At 34.1% G+C, this 19098-nt stretch overlaps 1 protein-coding gene across 2 annotated transcripts; it reads right to left on the bottom strand.

The window, feature by feature from the left end:
• Nucleotides 1-6122: 6122 nt before the first annotated feature.
• Nucleotides 6123-18010, bottom strand: LOC126424806 (uncharacterized). 2 transcript variants are annotated; one of them, XM_050087597.1, is made up of 3 exons: nt 17624-18010; nt 7495-7619; nt 6123-7421 (listed from the first exon to the last, which is right to left on the bottom strand). In XM_050087597.1, exons 1-3 carry the CDS (start codon nt 17755-17757, stop codon nt 7378-7380), a joined length of 303 nt encoding a protein of 100 aa, XP_049943554.1. In that variant the 5' UTR covers nt 17758-18010; the 3' UTR covers nt 6123-7377. The 2 variants fall into 2 exon arrangements, with proteins under 2 accessions (XP_049943554.1, XP_049943555.1); XM_050087598.1 differs by lacking the exon at nt 6123-7421 and having other exon boundaries at nt 7445-7675.
• Nucleotides 18011-19098: the final 1088 nt, after the last annotated feature.

Raw genomic sequence — 19098 nt, forward strand, 5'->3', positions numbered from 1 at the left:
TATATATTTATAAAAAGTCAATATTTCCCGGACTAAATGAAGAGGTACCAACCTATATGAGTAAAGAAATATTTGAAGTTGGAATAAAGGAGCTTGTAGATGCAGAAATTTACAGAATTTCTGTTCTCCTAAATAAATCTGATTGACATAAAAAGAAACGAATAACAGGGAACAGGTCTTATTAGTACAAAATTTGTATATAGAAAAAATGCAGTCACAGATGAGGGTGAAGAGCTTTACACAAATTATTAATTATTATTGTGGAAACTACTTAAACTATCTTCCATAATGTTCACCGAAACATTTCAATACTAAGGAAATTAAACTTTCGTATCCAATATCTCAGAACTTTTATGTATATATTCGCATAATTTTTAACTCATTAATACATTTGCATATATCACAGCAACATTTCCTTAGGAATGAAATAAAGAAAACTGATGTAATGCCATTTTTAAAATGTGGCAAAATATATTTCATTCATATGTTATGGCAAATTTGCCTGTAAAATGACATTGTTTTTTATGGTGGCAATCATCCTAAAATCCTCTTTGTTTTCAAGTCGATGTACCTATGTTTAAGCTCAAGCTTTTGAAGATATTCACCATCTTCTTCAAGAATAAACTCCTATGGATGATGATGGTGAACATCTAGGAAGGTCCACTTTTAACCAAGAACTTATCACTAAGAGAATTTTAAAATCCTTTTAAACTGTTTCAAGATGTCAAAATAAGAAATAATGTAGTTTTTAAGATGTAGTCAGAGAGACATCAATCTTAGTTTAATATTATTTCTTTCACTACTATTCTGAATTCATTACTTCTGACTGCTGGCATTATATTTTGTTCTCTGGTAATAATGAAAAAATAATGACAAAGAGTATGAATGGTCAAATGGAAGAGATGTAACCTATGTGATATGTATCAGAAGCTATAGTCTTCTGTCACATACAACAACTAACATGGCTACTAAAGGCTCTCATTCCATGCCACTTCCCAAATGATGACAGCAGATGTTACACTACTTTATGAATTCTGTATGACCTACAATACTTGCTATCAAAATTGCTACACCACGAAGATGACGTGCTACAGTCGTGAAATTTGACCGACAGAAAGAAGATGCTGTTATATGCAAATGATTAGCTTTTCAGAGCATTCACACAAGGTTGGTGCTGGTGGCGACACCTACAACGTGCTGACATGAGGAACGTTTCCAACCGATTTCTCATACACAAACAGCAGATGACCAGTGTTGCCTGGCGAAACGTTGTTGCCGGCCGGAGTGGCCGAGCAGTTAAAGGCGCTACAGTCTGGAATCGCACGACCGCTACGGTCGCAGGTTCGAATCCTGCCTCGGGCATGGATGTGAGTGATGTCCTTTGGTTAGTTAGGTTTAAGTAGTTCTAAGTTCTAGGGGACTTATGACCACAGCAGTTGAGTCCCATAGTGCTCAGAGCCATTTGAACCATTTTTGAAATGTTGTTGTGATGCCTCATGTAACGTCCACTGTGCGTACCATCACATTTCCGACTTTGCTAAAGGTTGGATTGTAGCCTATCACGATTGCAGTTCATCGTATCGCGACATTGCTGATCTCATTGGTCAAGATACATTGACTGTTTGCAGAATATGGAATCGGTGGGTTCAGGAGGGTAACACGGAACGCCGTGCTGGATCCCAACGGCCTCATATCACTAGCAGTCGAGATGACAGGCAACTTATCCACATGGCTGTAACGGATCGTGCAGCCACGTCTCGATCCCTGAGTCAATTGATGGGGACGTCTGCAAGACAACAACCATTTGCACGAACAGTTTGACGACGTTTGCAGCAGCATGGACTATCAGCTAGGAGACCACGGCTGTGGTTACCCTTGACGCTGCATCAGAGACAGGAGCGCCTGCGATGGTGTACTCAACGACGAACCTGGGTGCACGAATGGCAAAACGTCATTTTTTTGGATGAATCCAGGTTCTGTTTGCAGCATCGTGATGGTCGCATGCGTTTTTGGCGACATTGCGGTGAACACACATTGGAAGCATGTATTCGTCATCGCCATACTGGCGTATCACCTGTCGTGATGGTATGGGGTGACATTGGTTACACGTCTCGGTCACCTCTTGTTCGCATTAACGGAACTTTGAACAGTGGACGTTACGTTTCAGATGTGTTACGACCCGTGGCTCTACCCTTCGTTTGATCCCTGCGAAACCCTACATTTGAGTAGTATAATGCACGATCGCATGTTGCAGGTCCTGTATGGGCCTTGCTGGATACAGAAAATGTTCGACTGCTGCCCTGGCCAGCACATTCTCTAGATCTCTCACCAACTGAAAACGTCTGGTCAGTGGTGGCCGAGCAACTGGATGGTCACAATACGCCAGTCACTACTCTTGATGAACTGTGGTATCGTGTTGAACTGCATGGGCAGCTGTACCTGTACAGGCTATCCAATGTTTGACTCAATGCCCAGGTGTATCAAGGCTGTTATTACAGTTGTTGTTCTGGGTACTAATTTCTCAGTATCTATGCACCGAAATTGCGTGAAAATGTAATCACATGTCAGTTATAGTATAATATATTTGTCCAATGAGCTATCCATTTATCATCTGCATTTCTTCTTGGTGTAGCAATTTTAATGGTCAGTAGTGTAGTTTTTCGCACAGAGTGAAAAGATTTTTGTGATACATACGGTCAAAATAATTCTGGACTGGTAATTTTAAATCTAATGCATGCCTGAAAACAATTATGACGGGTTAAAAACAAAACAATATTCCAAATAATGGTGAATGGTGAAAGTTGTACATTTTGTATAGCATACAGAAGCATTCGTTACAATATTAAATGGACAAAAGTATTTAACAAAAGTGATTACTGGGAAGCCTTTTGGTCTCATTTATTGTCCACATAAGTCAATTGAAACACAGAACCCAGTGAACTTTCACAACAAAGAAAATTATTATTTAAATTTTATATAGAAGTTATACTACAACAAGACTGTAAGATATCCTTGTAGTTGCTAAATTTTTAGTATAATAATGATGTTTTAGTTCTAAAAAAACAAAAATAATTTCTGCCAAATATATACAAAAAAAATTAAACTGGAATCATTTCAATGGTGACAATAAGGGAAGAATGTATATCACATACAAATGTCTACTGAACAAATTATCACTCATTCTCTTCTGATATTTTAAAACGACTCTAGCCTAAAAATCTTACGTACTTCCAAGATTTCTTTTTTAATTAAATCAAAATCGGTTATTGTTTAGCATGGTGCAGATGCATAAGCCCATACACATATTGATAAACTGTTACAAAACGAAAATGTGTGTTGGAATGATTAACCACAACTTATTAAAAAGCAAAGCACAAAAGTAAACACATATATGATAAATTACAATAACATAGAATAATGATCCTAGTAGGTTGAAGACACATTGTGCAAAATGTCAATATACTTTCCCCACAACATCCACTGTAAGCGAGACATGCTTTACACACTTTTAAGCAATGAGCCACAAGGACTCTTGATCTTATACAGACAGTAGCACAAGCAGATAGGCCACAGTCTGTTCAGTGTATGTCGCTCTTCATGCCATTTACACTTTTGTTTCTTTGAAACAGTATCAAGTTCCACTATTGTTTTACAAAATAATAAAACATTTGAAGGCTCTACAGTAAAATCATGTAAGTGAATGTTAATGCTGCAATTGGTGTAGGAACCACTAGGTACTAAAACAAGTAGCTTCTACTTGCTAGATATCTACCTAGTAATTATGATCAACAAATCTTACACTTGTGTTATGCTGCTACATTTACATTTCTGTTGAGCAGTATCATTAATATGCAGCTCCTTAATTTAGTTTAGGCAATATGCCTCTAAACAATTGCTTTTTTACCATCTTCAGAGTCAATATTCCTAACTGAAATTTTGTAAAATAGTCAATTGCAACTGTATACTAGTGACACTTTGATCAAATTGTAGGTGTAAGTATTTCTATACAATCAACTGTTACCCACTTTTCTCTTTGTGATTCTGAACGTAGACCACTGGAAAAGGTCAGCTGACCTTATGAAATAATTTATGTCCCCAATGGGGACATGCTTGACAAAATATACTATGAACAACAACTCCAATATGAGCCACATAATAATATGAGATGGCCATAATGTTTTGATGTTACTGGCAGAACTGTTAGCTCTTTAATTGAAATGAAGCCATACAGTGACTACATGGTATAGCAAACTTTTTCTTTTAACAACCTGTGGCTAATCCTACTGCATCACTGTTCAGCATATGAAACTGAAATGACTGGACAAACGAAAGGCATAAGCATCCATCAAATTAATCAAGCACAAAAATTCTTATCACCTACTAATGTGTTATCGTTTGCTGTTCGAAGATAGAGGTTAATACCAAACAATAACTATTATGAAGTGTTATCTAATGACTTAAGTACAATATTAAAATTTTAAATTACAAATTTTATACTATGTAAGAACTGTGCTTAAAGGATTACTGATAAGTTAAAGTCTCAAAGAATCAATGACTCATCAGTGTTAAATCTACTAATTGCTATCCCAAACAATAACTGTTCTATTTAGGAACAGTTCAACACAATCCATACCAGTATTAACCAGTTATGGAGTATAAAGCAGCTAGCATAGCCAATGAGACACTCTCCATATTGTTAGACACTAAGAAGTAAGATTTCTTCCATAATGTGCACTGCTAAAATTTCCAACAGAGAGTACAGAAACTTTCAGCTAAAATTTTACAAAAATTAACTCTGTCTTTATCCTAGGTTCCAATATTTTTCATCTTATTTTGAATTATGTGTTGCACATATGGTATCTCAAAGCAATGTTTTGTATTTTATTCAGAATTTTATAAACTCTGTATTAAATTTCACTTTTAAAGATTTTGATGATTACAGTTGTGTATGTAAAAGAAATTTTCTCTCCATCTTTCCTTTTTTATACTTCTTTTCCTCATCCCTATATGCCAAAATTTGCCAAACCATTTTTGAAAAGTAATTATTGAGTGGTCCTACTGACATAAATTTCATTTAATTATACTCCTATTCACTTTAACGAGGTCAAACTCATAATTTATTGGCTTTTCTTCTGTCAATATTCTCATGATATTCCATGTCCAACTCCAATGAATATTAGAAATGACATAATTAGTAACTACACAGGAAGTGTTATATTCATCATTTAGATCACAAGGAAACAATAACATTTGTTTGTACAAGAGCTTCGAATATCCATTGTGGAACAATGTAAACCATTACCTTAAGCAGATCTTCAGAATATAATTAAATTATACATGCAAGTACATTATAGTCTTTGCTAGCATGCAATACAACTTGAGCATTATCTTCTTGGAGGATTTGCAAAATTTCTACAGTAAACATTACTCTAGACATAACTCTTGTATTGACAGAGTCATAATTCATTTGAGAAGATACTACATTTACATTCATATGTGGACCACTATTGGTATCCATGAACTCTCTGTAACTGGCAAATCTGTGGCTAGTAATAGCCAATTATGTCATATTGTCAGGTTTGATTTAACCTGTGGCGATTCTGTACTCATCTCCTCCAAAAAAGTAACAGACAGGATGTTCTAAATTGAACCTAAATTTGATGAAACTGACAGTTATTGTACCACAGCTATGATTAATAATGTAGACAGCTAGCCAATGAGAATTGTCAGCAAGTGAAATAGGCATTTCAGGATAGACCACAACTAAGGTAGTGATTGGTTGTCTGGGTGACACACTTTGTTGGCAGAAAAATTTTAAGTTTTAGCATTGTATGTTGAACCAGTTTACTAATGTTTTGGTAGTAGATACAGCACATAATGCGAGTAATACCAGCCTTTTTTTATAGTGTGAAGGGACAATAAATACGAACCAAAACTTAGGACAATGACTGATGGTAACAAAGTTTGATGATCTCCAATAAAGAAAGGAAGCTAAGTTAATTCCCTTTCCTCTGAGTTAGTTTTAGATTTGTCAAGACAGTGGTAAGGATACAAACTGACCACATCATATAATTCTCTTCAGAATTTTCATTTCGAAATAAGACTGGGTGGAGGTGGGGGGGGGGAGGGGGGGGGGTGTTTGAGTGTTGTACAAAAATGATTGTCATTAGTGAATCATGGCATATGCTCAATGTCTTCATATGTTACATACAATCATAAATGGAATGTGAGACGAATTATTTGTAATTTAAGTCTGAACATACAGTTACATATCTAATTCTGTCTTCCAGGATTCTATAAGCTTATTGATGTAGGCAATGTATAAGATGAACATATTATATTCTGAATACTGTTTCTGCTATTTTGTTAGTGGGTCATATAGAGAGCTTTTGTATCATTTTTGTTGCCACTTGAAGTTTATCAATATTTTTCTACATTCTGCACTGAGGTAAACACACTGGAGATATTTTATGTTGCTTTTCTCTTGTCCTTCACATTCCCTGTAAGTCTGTTCTGTCATAGGTTCTGTACTCTTGAGGTGCATACCGCTATGAGTTCTCAAGTATCTAAACAAAACTTATGCAGACGGATTGCAGATTCCAATATGCATACAATGAGTCAAAAAATGTCGTTTCATTTATCTACAATTGCATTATTGTCATGCATCATATCTAAAGCATTGTTGCTTCTAAATATCTGTATGGCCTGATTGACTCCACTTGTGACATGCTAGTGTCCTAGTCCATGACCAAAATATTTTTATGTATCACGAAATGGGAAATGAAACAAATAGCCACATTAATGTTTAGTTGCTACCCTTTACAACACAGAGATATTTTGTACACATCCAAATGGATATTAAATTTTTTGGATGACACTTTCTCTCAGTGTCAGTAAAAGGAGTTCGCTAAGAAGTTTGCTAAGTGGTCAAGACTTTGCATGGGCCATAATGTCTGTACTACACTGCATTGGAGAATCTCTATAACTACGGGGATCTACGTTTTTCCAGGGAGAGAAACATGTTGCGTTTTGAGGATCACGTTTCAGATTCAGAGATTCAGTTGCAAATGAGGATATCTTTTTTTTCTTTTTCTTTTTTCTTGTTTTTAGGGGTCACTGGTGTGTTACTGAGTCCTAAACTTTTTGTATATCAAGACATATCTCACCCATTTTGCCTGTGGCCCTTTAAATCTTTGAGTTGTACTTTCAGTAGGAGCTCCTAGTAGATTAAAACGTCTGCATCTTCTGATAACTGTGTAACACAGCATGTGATGGTACATCTGTAGTGTCTGTCGCTTTTTCACATGATCACCTTTGGTATGCTTGGAAACCAATACATTCCTTTGCCATTCTGCCCCTTTGGTCTTTTGCTCTATATCACTCACAAAGCGTTACCTCCTTCACCACCATGTACAGGTTATCTGCAACATCGACAATGCATTGTAAACTTAGACACAAGAGATAGCTGATTTTTAGTCAGTGGAGCTTACTTACAGAAGTCATTAATGCCATGTTGTGGTACTTCTCTTCCAAATGAATCTTTGTTTTCTTCAAGGGGGGGGTTTACCACAGTCTGGTCCTCAAACAAACACGACCATTGGCTATACCAATTCCACATCCTGCATCATTAATATGGCAGTCAGATTTGCTGGTTAACCAACAACTGTAGCAGACTCTAGACAAAATAGTCGTAAAAACAATGTCCCTTTAAATAGTTCTATCAGGTACATTCAGCAATATAATATATGGTACTAAATATTAAACTCGATGTTATGTAATGTGTAGCATAATGACGTTATACAATATATTAAATTGCTGCAGGCAAAGTCAATACAGTGCCACAGTATGCTCAACCAATGTGAAGTAGAATGTATGCAATAAATAAATGATATAGTAACAATAAAGATTCACTGATAAAATCGTTCTGGCAACTGAAGTGGTTCCTCAGTAATATGGACTCTAATTTAAGCTCTTTATAAAATTACATAGCAACTTTGTGATTTCTGGATTTAAATGCGGTGTATAATTTCTACTTACCATCGCCTTTTCAGGCACAGATCTGAGATATTATAAAGTTACTTAATTTTTCCTTCCTCTTTTTCGTTGTTGGCTTTACACTCTCTCTCATTTAAAATTTTGATAGTATTGCATTTAACATAATATAAATAAGATAGTTATTATGATATAAACGATTTATGACCTGTCATGTATTATCCTTAATCATCAAGTGAAAGTAGATACATCTTTACTGTATGTTTTCTGATGTGAGATAAGATAGGTCCTGAAAGCCATATTTAAGTTCGATCCCTAGTTGTTCTGTTCCACTAGTTTATTTTTAAACTCATGATGGCATATTACATTGTGAAGTTTCATTCATGGTATTGTAACCATTAATTATAGTACCTTACACAGTTCTTCTGACAGGAAGATTGTATTCAGTAAACTTGCACTTTCAATATTTTAGTACCATGTATGGACATCTGTCCTCAACATCTACTAAATGGACTTTCTCTTTTCCACTTCAAGCAGCTCGACGCAATTTCTAACCAATCTGTGGGATGTTTATGCCTTTCAACGAGACTAAATATTCTCAAGACATCTCTCTGTTTAAGGCTGCATGACATGACAAAAATGCCAAAAAGCTAGTGAAAATAATAAAAGAGGTAAAATGATCCCTATCAAGGACAAACATAGAATTAAGTTTTTTTAACAGAGGGAAATGATGAAAGTCAAATAACACAAAACATATATGATTGCAATGGTTATAGTTGTTAGTCTTGTTGGTGGGCCATGTAGGAAAGAAACTCTTTTCGTTATTGAATAGAGCACAGAAACTTTAAGCAAATATATTTGGAATAATGATGGCTCTTTATGGAAATATAACTAAAGAAGATTTATTTATTTATAAGATGAAATACCTTCTTTCACATACAATGTGAACATATGACTTAAAACAAATATCCATATACTAAGCATATTTTCAAAAGTTTCATAACTGACTATTTGAAACTTCTGTAGTAGTTTTATAGGAAATAATTACATGCCTAACATAGATCAGAAACCTGTACATAAGAGTTACTAGATACACTGATGTTAAGGAGAGTTGGAATGCCCTATCCTGACAATGTTAAATTTAGCGACTTGGCATTCCTGCATTTCAGGAACCACTGTAGCCATTTACATAAAACTTTTACAGGACATTAATCTTTATGTTCTGAGTCTACTGAACTACAATAATTGCAGTTCAGCCACTGCTCTCAGGAATACAATTTTTCAATTACACAGTTAAAACTTTTGTACTTTTTTGTATGTTATCCTAAATGATTTCAATTATACATAATATTATGTTCTCCTTTTAGTTCAGCAGACTCAGAATATGTACATCATTACTCCCTGAAAATTTGAATAATCTACTTGAAGTGGTTCCTGAGATTTAAGGAAAAATGCAATAGGAAAAGAAAATTTTCAGGAACAGCTTCTAAAGTTTCAAAAGACTGTAACTCACTTAATATATACCTAATTTTTTGTTTACGGTCACTCAGAAGCACCCTGCATCACATTATATACCATCCACTTGATCTTTTTCCAAGGTTTTTCTTATTTGCTTCTTTCTGGACTCAGTGGCCAACTGCGCTGCATGCTCTACTCTATCAATTCGAACTTTGTCCATCCGTTCAAGTTCTCTGATGCAGTTTGCTCCAGTATTAATTTCTATATGCTGTGTAGCACTTTCACACTACCAATGCTGCCATCATTAAAAGCAATAACAGCATCACTGACCCCTCACTTTAGTGACTTCATTCCAACAAAAATATTTTTTGGTAAGCAAGTCCATATAAGATTATTGAACGACTCATTGGGATTCTGATTCGGACAATGTAGACACTTCTTCAGTAATTTAGGATTTTCCAGGTATCTGTAAACAAGTTTTATGACATTCATGATTGCTGTTGGGATGGAATGTTTATGGCTGTATGAACTGATGAATACTGGGTATTGTGGTAATTGCACCATGAATCAGGTCCAGGAGGGCAAAGGTGGTGTACTGGTTTTTCATCAGTTGACAGTCTGTTTAAGAAGTTAGGCTGTACTGCCTGCTTCATTTTCAACAAATTCTCCATATTATTTCTAATGGCTATCCCATAATACTGCTGTAGTTCGTCAATCATTTTGTCTGCCAGTCTGCCTCTTATGGTTTTACCATCAGAAAGTTTCTTGTCTCTGAAACTTCGTTTAAAGTTCCTCGATCTGGTGCCCACCCTCTTCTGGACACGACCAACACTTTCCAGTTTTGTGATAATCTTCTCATCATAAGGCTGAGTAGCTACTGCACTGTTATATGCTTTTGTGTCTCCATCACCTAAGAACTTAGTGTATCACATTCCCCCTTTCGTTCACAGAATGACTAAAAATTACAATAGCTGCAGAGGCATCCATAGCACCACTTGTTCCTTCATAATTTCTGTCACAGATATGGCTTTCTTCATTCGCTGGTTTAAATTTATAACAATGTTTGGTTAAATTCTTAGAACTGTAGCCGCACTTCCGCCAAGTGCCATCAAAATTACTCGTATGTCAGTCATACCGTCATTTATTTCAACAGTTTCGTTTGTAGCACCCTTCATTGGCTCAAATGTAACAGATTCCACCGCAGCTCCTAGAAATCCTGCATAGTTGTCGATTTTACAATGTGGGAGTGGCATATTCATCACAGAACACATTGTTTCTGCTGCAGTGTGTCCTTTTCCAATAGCTCTCAATCCATAAAATCACCTAACATTTACTTCAAAATAATTATCTCTACACTTAGCAGAATTCCAAAATGAATAAGTATATAGACAACTGGCACAATTAACTATAAGTTTCCTGGCTAGTCCATTTGATACCTCATTGTCTTGATGTAAACTAACTGGCTCTCCACATATTTTACAACACACACAGGCACCTAACACCCTTGTTAGATGTGTAAATCTATCAGGATATAACCTAATGTAAGATTTACATCACTTTCGTTTTGAGAAAACTGTGTATCACAATATTTTATTTTAATCTTCAAAACACTAATGGGTATTTCTCTAAATACTTACGAGTTTGCCTGTATTTCATTGTCTGTAACTTCACAGGCCACTTGTTGAACACAGTGTTTCCCTTTATTCGAAAATCTATTACCATAGACTCACATTTCTTAAAAACACTTCATTTTGGCATCATACTTTATTTTTTGAGAGTTTTACCAATCTATTCCTCACTTTTCGTCGGAAAAACGTTAGCACTTCGACATACAATTCGTGTTTATGCTATGATATGAAACGATACTGTTTTCCACAGTGCTACTAATACAAATACGTAATTTAATATTTATAACACAGCAATCCACAGCCTTCTCCATAAAAAATTATCGATTTTTTTAGATCTTGAAGTAATGAACATAAAAATTTTAACATTTTCAACCGATGTATATTATATTTAAAACCATAAAATTTGTACTTCCCATGTGATTTAATAAGTGATATATATATCATTTTATTCAGAAAACTGCAGATTTTATAACGAGATGCAAATCCAAAAATGTGAAAAAATTGTGTTCTTTCTTCCAATAAGGAAACATTGTTGAGATGACTGTAATGGTAAATCTAGATTTTTTTTAGTAACCTGATAACTGTAGTGAAAATTCTGGCATCCTAATATTAGTTTTGAAACTGGTACCCATTGCGAAAATGGAATTGTATTGAAATCATAATTTATTACTCTATAGATGTTTTATATAGTTAGGACCTAAATTAGTAATGACCATGTAAAACATTTAAAAATATATAATAGTGTGTTGTCTACACAACTTCAAATTGTAAGACAGTATTTTTGGGAATGAAAAGTTTAGATTTTCGTGTGTTATGGCAACAGGTAACCTACTACCATAACAGTAACACAAACATTTAAAAAGTGATTGTGAGGTGGAAGTTGAAACCACAATAGAGTTAAAAGATGAACCCTTAATATCCTGCTGGAATTAACATTTATATGTTTAGAAATACTACTTTGAAGTATAAACTAAATGAAACTTTCTTAACCATATTACAATGTCAAAGGGCCCAATAAGTAAATAATCTATATCTATATGAAGTATTTGATTCACAAAATCCAGCTTTTAGGATAAAGTACTTCAAGTTCTACATAATCATTTTAAACTAAACAATAGTGGAATCCGAAATCATGTAATCAGCATTTAATTTATATATGAACTTTTCTTTCTAATAGAATACTAAGATTTAACAAATACCTAATAACTTATGTTTAGAAAGGTTAATTTCAGCTGCAGTTAGCTTTGAATTGCGAAGGCTATTACTTGTCCAATTAAGTATTAATAAATTTCGAAAGGTTATTTGGTTAGCTGGCTTTAAATGAACTGCTTCTCCTACAGTGATAAAGCAACGTATTTATATTTACTTACCTGATTAATAAAAACCCATCATAAAATGTATGTTATGTCTAGATTCTTTATCGGGGTGTTTTATTCTGGAATTAAGTACTTTATAACATTGCCTAGTAAACTATGCGATTTATTTAGGCATTGAGAAGGGGTTACCGACATTCACATACTCTTGCTCTAAATGAAGAAGAAATACCTTCAAAACAAATCCTTTTAATAAGCAAAGAATCATTATAGACCATAGAATATGTAAGAACAGTTAATGCATAAAATATAATTTCTTTTTACAATGCCTCTCACATTTAGAATTCCTCTATTGACAAAGATGAATAATAAACTTGAAAGTTATTAGGAACTTCTGCCTTCAAATGAAACTATGTGCAAATTATGATGTAAGATAAAATTGCGAGTTGGTTTGCTTGTGTTTAGATTCGTCAAATCTCTAAAATGTGTCTTTATTCATCAATAGTGTAACTGTTGTGCCATCATTGCATTTCCAAATGATATAATTAGAGAATACACATGGACCCACAACAATCAGCTGACTATATTCATGCATTATTACTGGAAGGTACAAAGTCAGGAAATGAAAGAATAAATTTCTTATTAGTAACAAAATGCTTTGTTAGTCTATTTGAATATTATATCAAAGATATAGCTCCGGTTTATACATATTCAATATTGCTTAAATTTTCAGTTGATGAAATCTTGCTTTTGAATTCAGCCATGATTGTCCTAGGTTTTATAGAATCTTTCGTTATGAAGATTCAATAGTATGTGCATAGTGTGCACACTATGACTCAATATTTATGAACTTATCGACCAACTTAAAAGAATATTGCCTCCAAGTTCAGAATCCCACAAAGACATGAAATGTTTTATAGGCATGAAATTGCTATTGTGTGTACTGCCCTGAAAATGATTGTAAAATTCTTAAGAGATGGTTTGTCCTCAGTGAGCACTCAGCACTTCAGGTCTTTAATAAGTGTTAACATGTAATGGACATCTTGATAAAAAAAATTTATTGTGTGCAATGTACTTATTGTGCTTATAGCATAAGACACTTTAAAATTGAAGGACTGGGATTTCTGTCTTTCACAAACAGTGCTCTGACACATACTCCAAGCATGTCTCATCGGTCAATACAAATTTTCAGCTTCTCAGACACTTCTCAGTTTCCATCCAAACCATTTCATTTTCAAATTGTATAATAATGAATCAGAGAGGTGAATTGTGAAATAGTATATATAATCTCTAATTGCATGTGTTTTGAAAGAATATGGTACAGGTGCTCATAGCCAACAGAGAAGAAACTTATTAGAAGGTAACACAGTTAAACTCATTTATAGATACATCAGCAGTTGTATGGTATTTGTGTGACTTTAGTTTTTTAGTGATTACATCCAGAAACTATAAATGTTTAAAAATTACAATGCATATCAGAAAAGATATTTATACAGCTATTACTATTCCTGAGATTACATACAAATTTATTGTCTAATTTCTCTTATTGTGTACTTGAAGTCCTCAGAGTGAAATAATTTTTATAGTGTCTTGGGAATATGTGATACACATTGCAAAACAAGAAAAAAGTGAGGTACCACTATACAAGTATATCAGCCAAACCTGAACATTTGAAATTTCTAAGAAAAAATCTAACAAACTTCTTCAATATTTGTTTCTAGCTCACACTTCTGTGCTTCTTTATTGCAGTAACGCCGTATTGTGCATCTCATATGATATTTGTGAAAGTTTTACTGTCCAGTGATTTGAGTTGCTTTCTGACATTGTAACTGTCTGTGTGAAATCTGTGGTTTCTTCTGATTATCTTACAGAGTATTCTTTCTTTGTTATGCTGGTAAACATGTCCAGAAAGTCTGTTCATTGTTAGTAGTATCAGATACTTTGTCTGCTGTCAGCTGTCAGAAATGATATGTATGGTTTGGTAATACTGGAGGTTTTTTATTTTATATAAAATAGATCAGAGAAACTCGAAGTTTTTTAAGAAGAACGGAATAAAATGCAGCAAAGACTTAGAAATATTGAACATTGTTTTGGAGAGTCTGCTTTGAGTAAGACAATGGTTTATAAGCGACATAAGCATTTTGAAGAAATTCTCGAAGACGTTGCCTATTACATATGCACTGGATGCCACAGTATATCAAAGGCAATAAAATCGTGGAAAGAATTAAATAAACGGCTATGAACGATCTACAAATCATCATTGATGATATTGGCATATCATGAGTCACATATGAGCTATAAATAAGCAACAAGCTTATATATGCTATGAAATAGATTTATCAACGAAATACAAGTACAAAGTGTAAAGATTTTGGACCTGTAGCTGGACCACTAACTTTATTGGGAAACAAAATGCCTAGTCTTTTTCAAGGATATAACCATCATTTGACTGTACAACAGGTTTCATTCCACAATTTACATTTCTGCCTACAACCATTATGAAGTGGTACAGGTATATAAAATCATTTAAGTAGAACACAAGTAATTGTCAAAATATGTATCTTCGGTTATATAAACCAATTTCGTCGAAAGTAAATGCGATAACATTTGTGTAAGAGGCTAATTTACTGGCAGTTAGCATGACTGCTTCACTTTATATGGTTGTGGAGTAAAACAGATGACCAATTGACAGGTTTTCAACGTGGTCACGGTGTGTCTAAGCAGCTTGCCACTAATTGTCAGTAAATTAGCCTTTTGTACCATGTTCCCACATTTACTTTTGACAAAATTAGTTTATGTAATCGAATATACATATTTTGACAGTGACTTGTGATCCATTTAAGTCTAACGATTTTTGATACTTATAAGACTTGATTAAGGCCTAAAGACATAATCTAGACTGGAATTAAAATCTGTTGTATAGTGAATTGGTGGTTACATTTTTCAAAAAGTTTTATATGGCTGTGGCTCCACATAAGAGTAAAATCATACAGTGCCTAATGAATGACCTTGGTTCAGCTTTGTTTGCAGTACAAATATTACTGTTAAAAATGAAGAAAATAGTTTATTCTGCATACTTCCTCTCACTAAGAGGTTAGGGAATTACCTTCCGGTGAACTCAGCATTTATTGATTATTTCCTACAACACACTGAAAAGATTTCTTCAGGAAAAACTGAGTTTTGACAAGTACCTCACAATAGATATATTCGTTAACGTCTTTTGTCATTACCAATATTTGTCATTTCTGGAAAAATACTTAAAAAGGCAAGACTAGCACTAAAAACAATCTCTAGAATCAGTTCAAGGTGTTAACATTAATACAGAGTCAGGAACATCATACATATGCATTGAGCAAACAACTCAAGCATTCTGAATGTCATGTAGATAATTTAGTGGGTTTCAAGACTGTATTAAAGAGCTTTATGTTAGAAAACTCCTACACCATCAAAGGATATCTTCACTGAAACACATAAATTTAACTTTTATGGCCAGTTTATAGTCATAATTACCACTGTAATACAGTATTGCAAAGTCATTTTACAGTACTGCGTTTACATTAAATGACATGAACATCATTGACTTCTAGAGACGATGCTCCATGGTAGCTATGGAATATGATTAATGTAATGTACTGTAATATGAGTTGGCTTGAGATATGAAATGTTTTGAGTGTTTTGGGTCTAAAACTTCGATAGGAAAATCTGTTCGAAAGTGCTGAATTTCGAACACCGACAGCAGCGAATGCAGTTTCCTCAGGTGTTCTTATTTGAAGTTTACAACATTGGAGATCAACTGACACATGTGATAACAGGTGACGAATGGCGTTAATGGGTATTACGTCGGAACTGTGCTTCAGTTGTCTGAGTGAAAGCCTCCTGAATTGCCAAAACCGAAAAAGCGCTCGACAAATGTGGAATGATATCACTGTTTTGCTCATGGTGTTCTCCACTTTAGGGGCCAAATTTTCAGTAAGGAGTACAGCTTATAAGTGCAAAGCCGATTGCGTCACGCGGTCCTAAAGAAATGTCTACATTTATTGTGAAACAATTTGTAGCTTTTTCACCACAATAATGAATCTGTTCACACTTTTTTCCTAGTTTGTCAATTTTTGGCTGAAAGGAATATCACAATGACGTCCCAGACATGGTCATATGTAACTTTTGTGTGTCCCGCAAACTAAAAAAAAAAATCTCAAAGAACCTTCGTTTTACGAGCAAGACGCGATTAGAAAGTAATGATGACAGAGGTAAAAGCTGTCCTGAAGATAGAGCTCCCAAAGAGTTTTGGGGATTGCACTAAATGCTGGGATAAGTGCATAGTATCCAGTTGGGACTCCTCCTAGTGGCAAAATGAATAAATAGAATTATTTTAAAAAATCCAGTTTTTTATTGCACACACACACACACACACACACACACACACACACATATATATATATATATATATATATATATATATATATATATAATGGTTGTCAACTTTTGCACCATGAAGAGAATCAAGATGTCGCTGGAGTCATCAGATTGCTTGTAAAGTTCCTTGATTACTTGCAAGTAACAAATACTTGTCAGAGTGGAAAGGGAATTATTTCAGATGCTCCATTCCATTCTTTGGTATCTCAGACAAGACAAACTCTAGGAGCCACAGGATGACATGTGCACAAACAAATTAAGAAATGAAAACTGTAATTACAGTATCTCAAAAATAGCCAAAATTTTTCATAAAATTCAAGTTTCTACATGTCACACTTTGTCAGAGATGTAATATGGAACTGATTTAGTAAAGGACGCATATTTAAAGCTCCTTAAGCAGCAGTTTAATACAATCTAGTCTCTAGAATCTCTTAGCACATGGCGACATTGGAAGCATTTTCAATTGTATAGCCTACAATTAGCTGCCAAGTATTCATTAATGATAGCCCAGTTTTGCCAACTGCTGTTATGTCTTTGCAGCTCCCTTTCTTTGCTAATATTTCTGTTTGCTGCTTGATCAATTATTTTCAGTCTTCTTTATGAGGCAGCCACCCTTGTCTGTAATACCGCTATTTTATACCATTCATCAACAGAAAATGACTTTATACTGCGATTTTCACACATTACAGTATTGCTGATAGAGTTTGTTCTTTATACTGATATAAATGGTACAGAAAAGGCAATAATGTGTATTCAGTTACACCTACAGTTCCCATATTACAGTAGTATTACAATGCATACTATACGAGGGATACTCACCTATTTGCACCAAAAAGCTGTACTCTGAAGGAAAGAGGTAGTACTCCAGGGTCACACTGTAAAGTCAGCCAACTCTTGACACACAGTGTATGGTTGATGAGATCTCCAGTTGGTTGTTTCACACATTGAGGCATATGGAACAGTTAAATAATACATAGGTGTTGACTCAAGATCCAAGTGGTGATGTAATACGATTTTCTTAGTTCACAATGCAAACTGCTTTATCTAAGTGATGAAGTTGTGCTCGCAAGAAAGATTGAAGTTCTCTTTAGTTACTTATGTTGAACTTAAATTGTGCTAAGAAATGTCTGTATATACATTCTATGACTGCTGTAAGCTATAGACACTGCAGTGAAACACATAGAAAGGCTCTATACAAACAGGACACAGTAACATTTAGTCAAACTTTTCCAAAAGTAGATAACATCTTATTTTTATCTGTAACTTATTGTCTTTTATATCTAACATATGTATTGGGAGGAAAATTAATTACATCTCGGTAATAATAATAATTACAAAAACTGGTGGTGACTAATGATAAAGAGACTCAATTAAAATGACTAAAGAAAACATGAGAATCATATTATAATATTGTAAAAAGTCGACAATCCTAATAGAGGAGAAATGGAAGTTGTGAGAATAAAATTACGAAGGTGAGATTTAGGATTATATCTAGAAAAAATGCTTACAAGAACAACACTCTCTACAGACATAAAAAATCTACAATACAAGAAAGTAATTATTCAGAGACACTACTTTCAGAAGTGATAAAAAAGTAATATCATGGAAGAAGAAAGAAAGATGCTGGGTATAATATTAAACAATACAACAATAGCACCAGTATATGAAATAAGAGATAATACACAATGATACAAATGTACTAGAAAAAGTTATGAATGAAATCTGGAAAATTTTTTTTATATTTACAGGCACATACAGAAACTGATTAGTATTTAATTGACAGAAAGAGCTGAAGAATACTTTGAAAAAATAAAAGGTGATTGTAGGTGGTTCAGTAAAACACATCAACAGCAAAAGGTAATGTACATAAATGAAAGAGGAAACTAAAAGCAACATAAAGCACATGGACAAAAGAAGTAGTACGATTGCCAGTTAAAGTAAATCAAAGAATATAAGAAAGGAATTGGGCACCAGAAAGGAGAAACAATAAAACTGAAAAAATAAAAACGTTTTAGGCAAAGACAAAACCTAAATTATCCATTTACATGTCTTTCCCTATAATGCCTTATAATTAAAAATTCCTGTTCTGAAAATTCCTAATCTGTTACGCTTACAGACAGGTATCGCTCTGTGACCTAACATTTTTTAATTGCACTGGCTGGAAGTGAATACAGCATCAGAATATATCTGATACCTGTTCCTAAATATTATTTCAATATTATATTTTTCGGATTTATTCTAATATGATTACATTTTTTTATAGAACTGACTGATGTCTGGTAGATTATTCTTGA

The sequence above is a fragment of the Schistocerca serialis genome, chromosome 10 (genome assembly GCF_023864345.2).
Source record: "Schistocerca serialis cubense isolate TAMUIC-IGC-003099 chromosome 10, iqSchSeri2.2, whole genome shotgun sequence".
Classification (NCBI taxonomy): Eukaryota; Metazoa; Arthropoda; class Insecta; order Orthoptera; family Acrididae; genus Schistocerca; species Schistocerca serialis.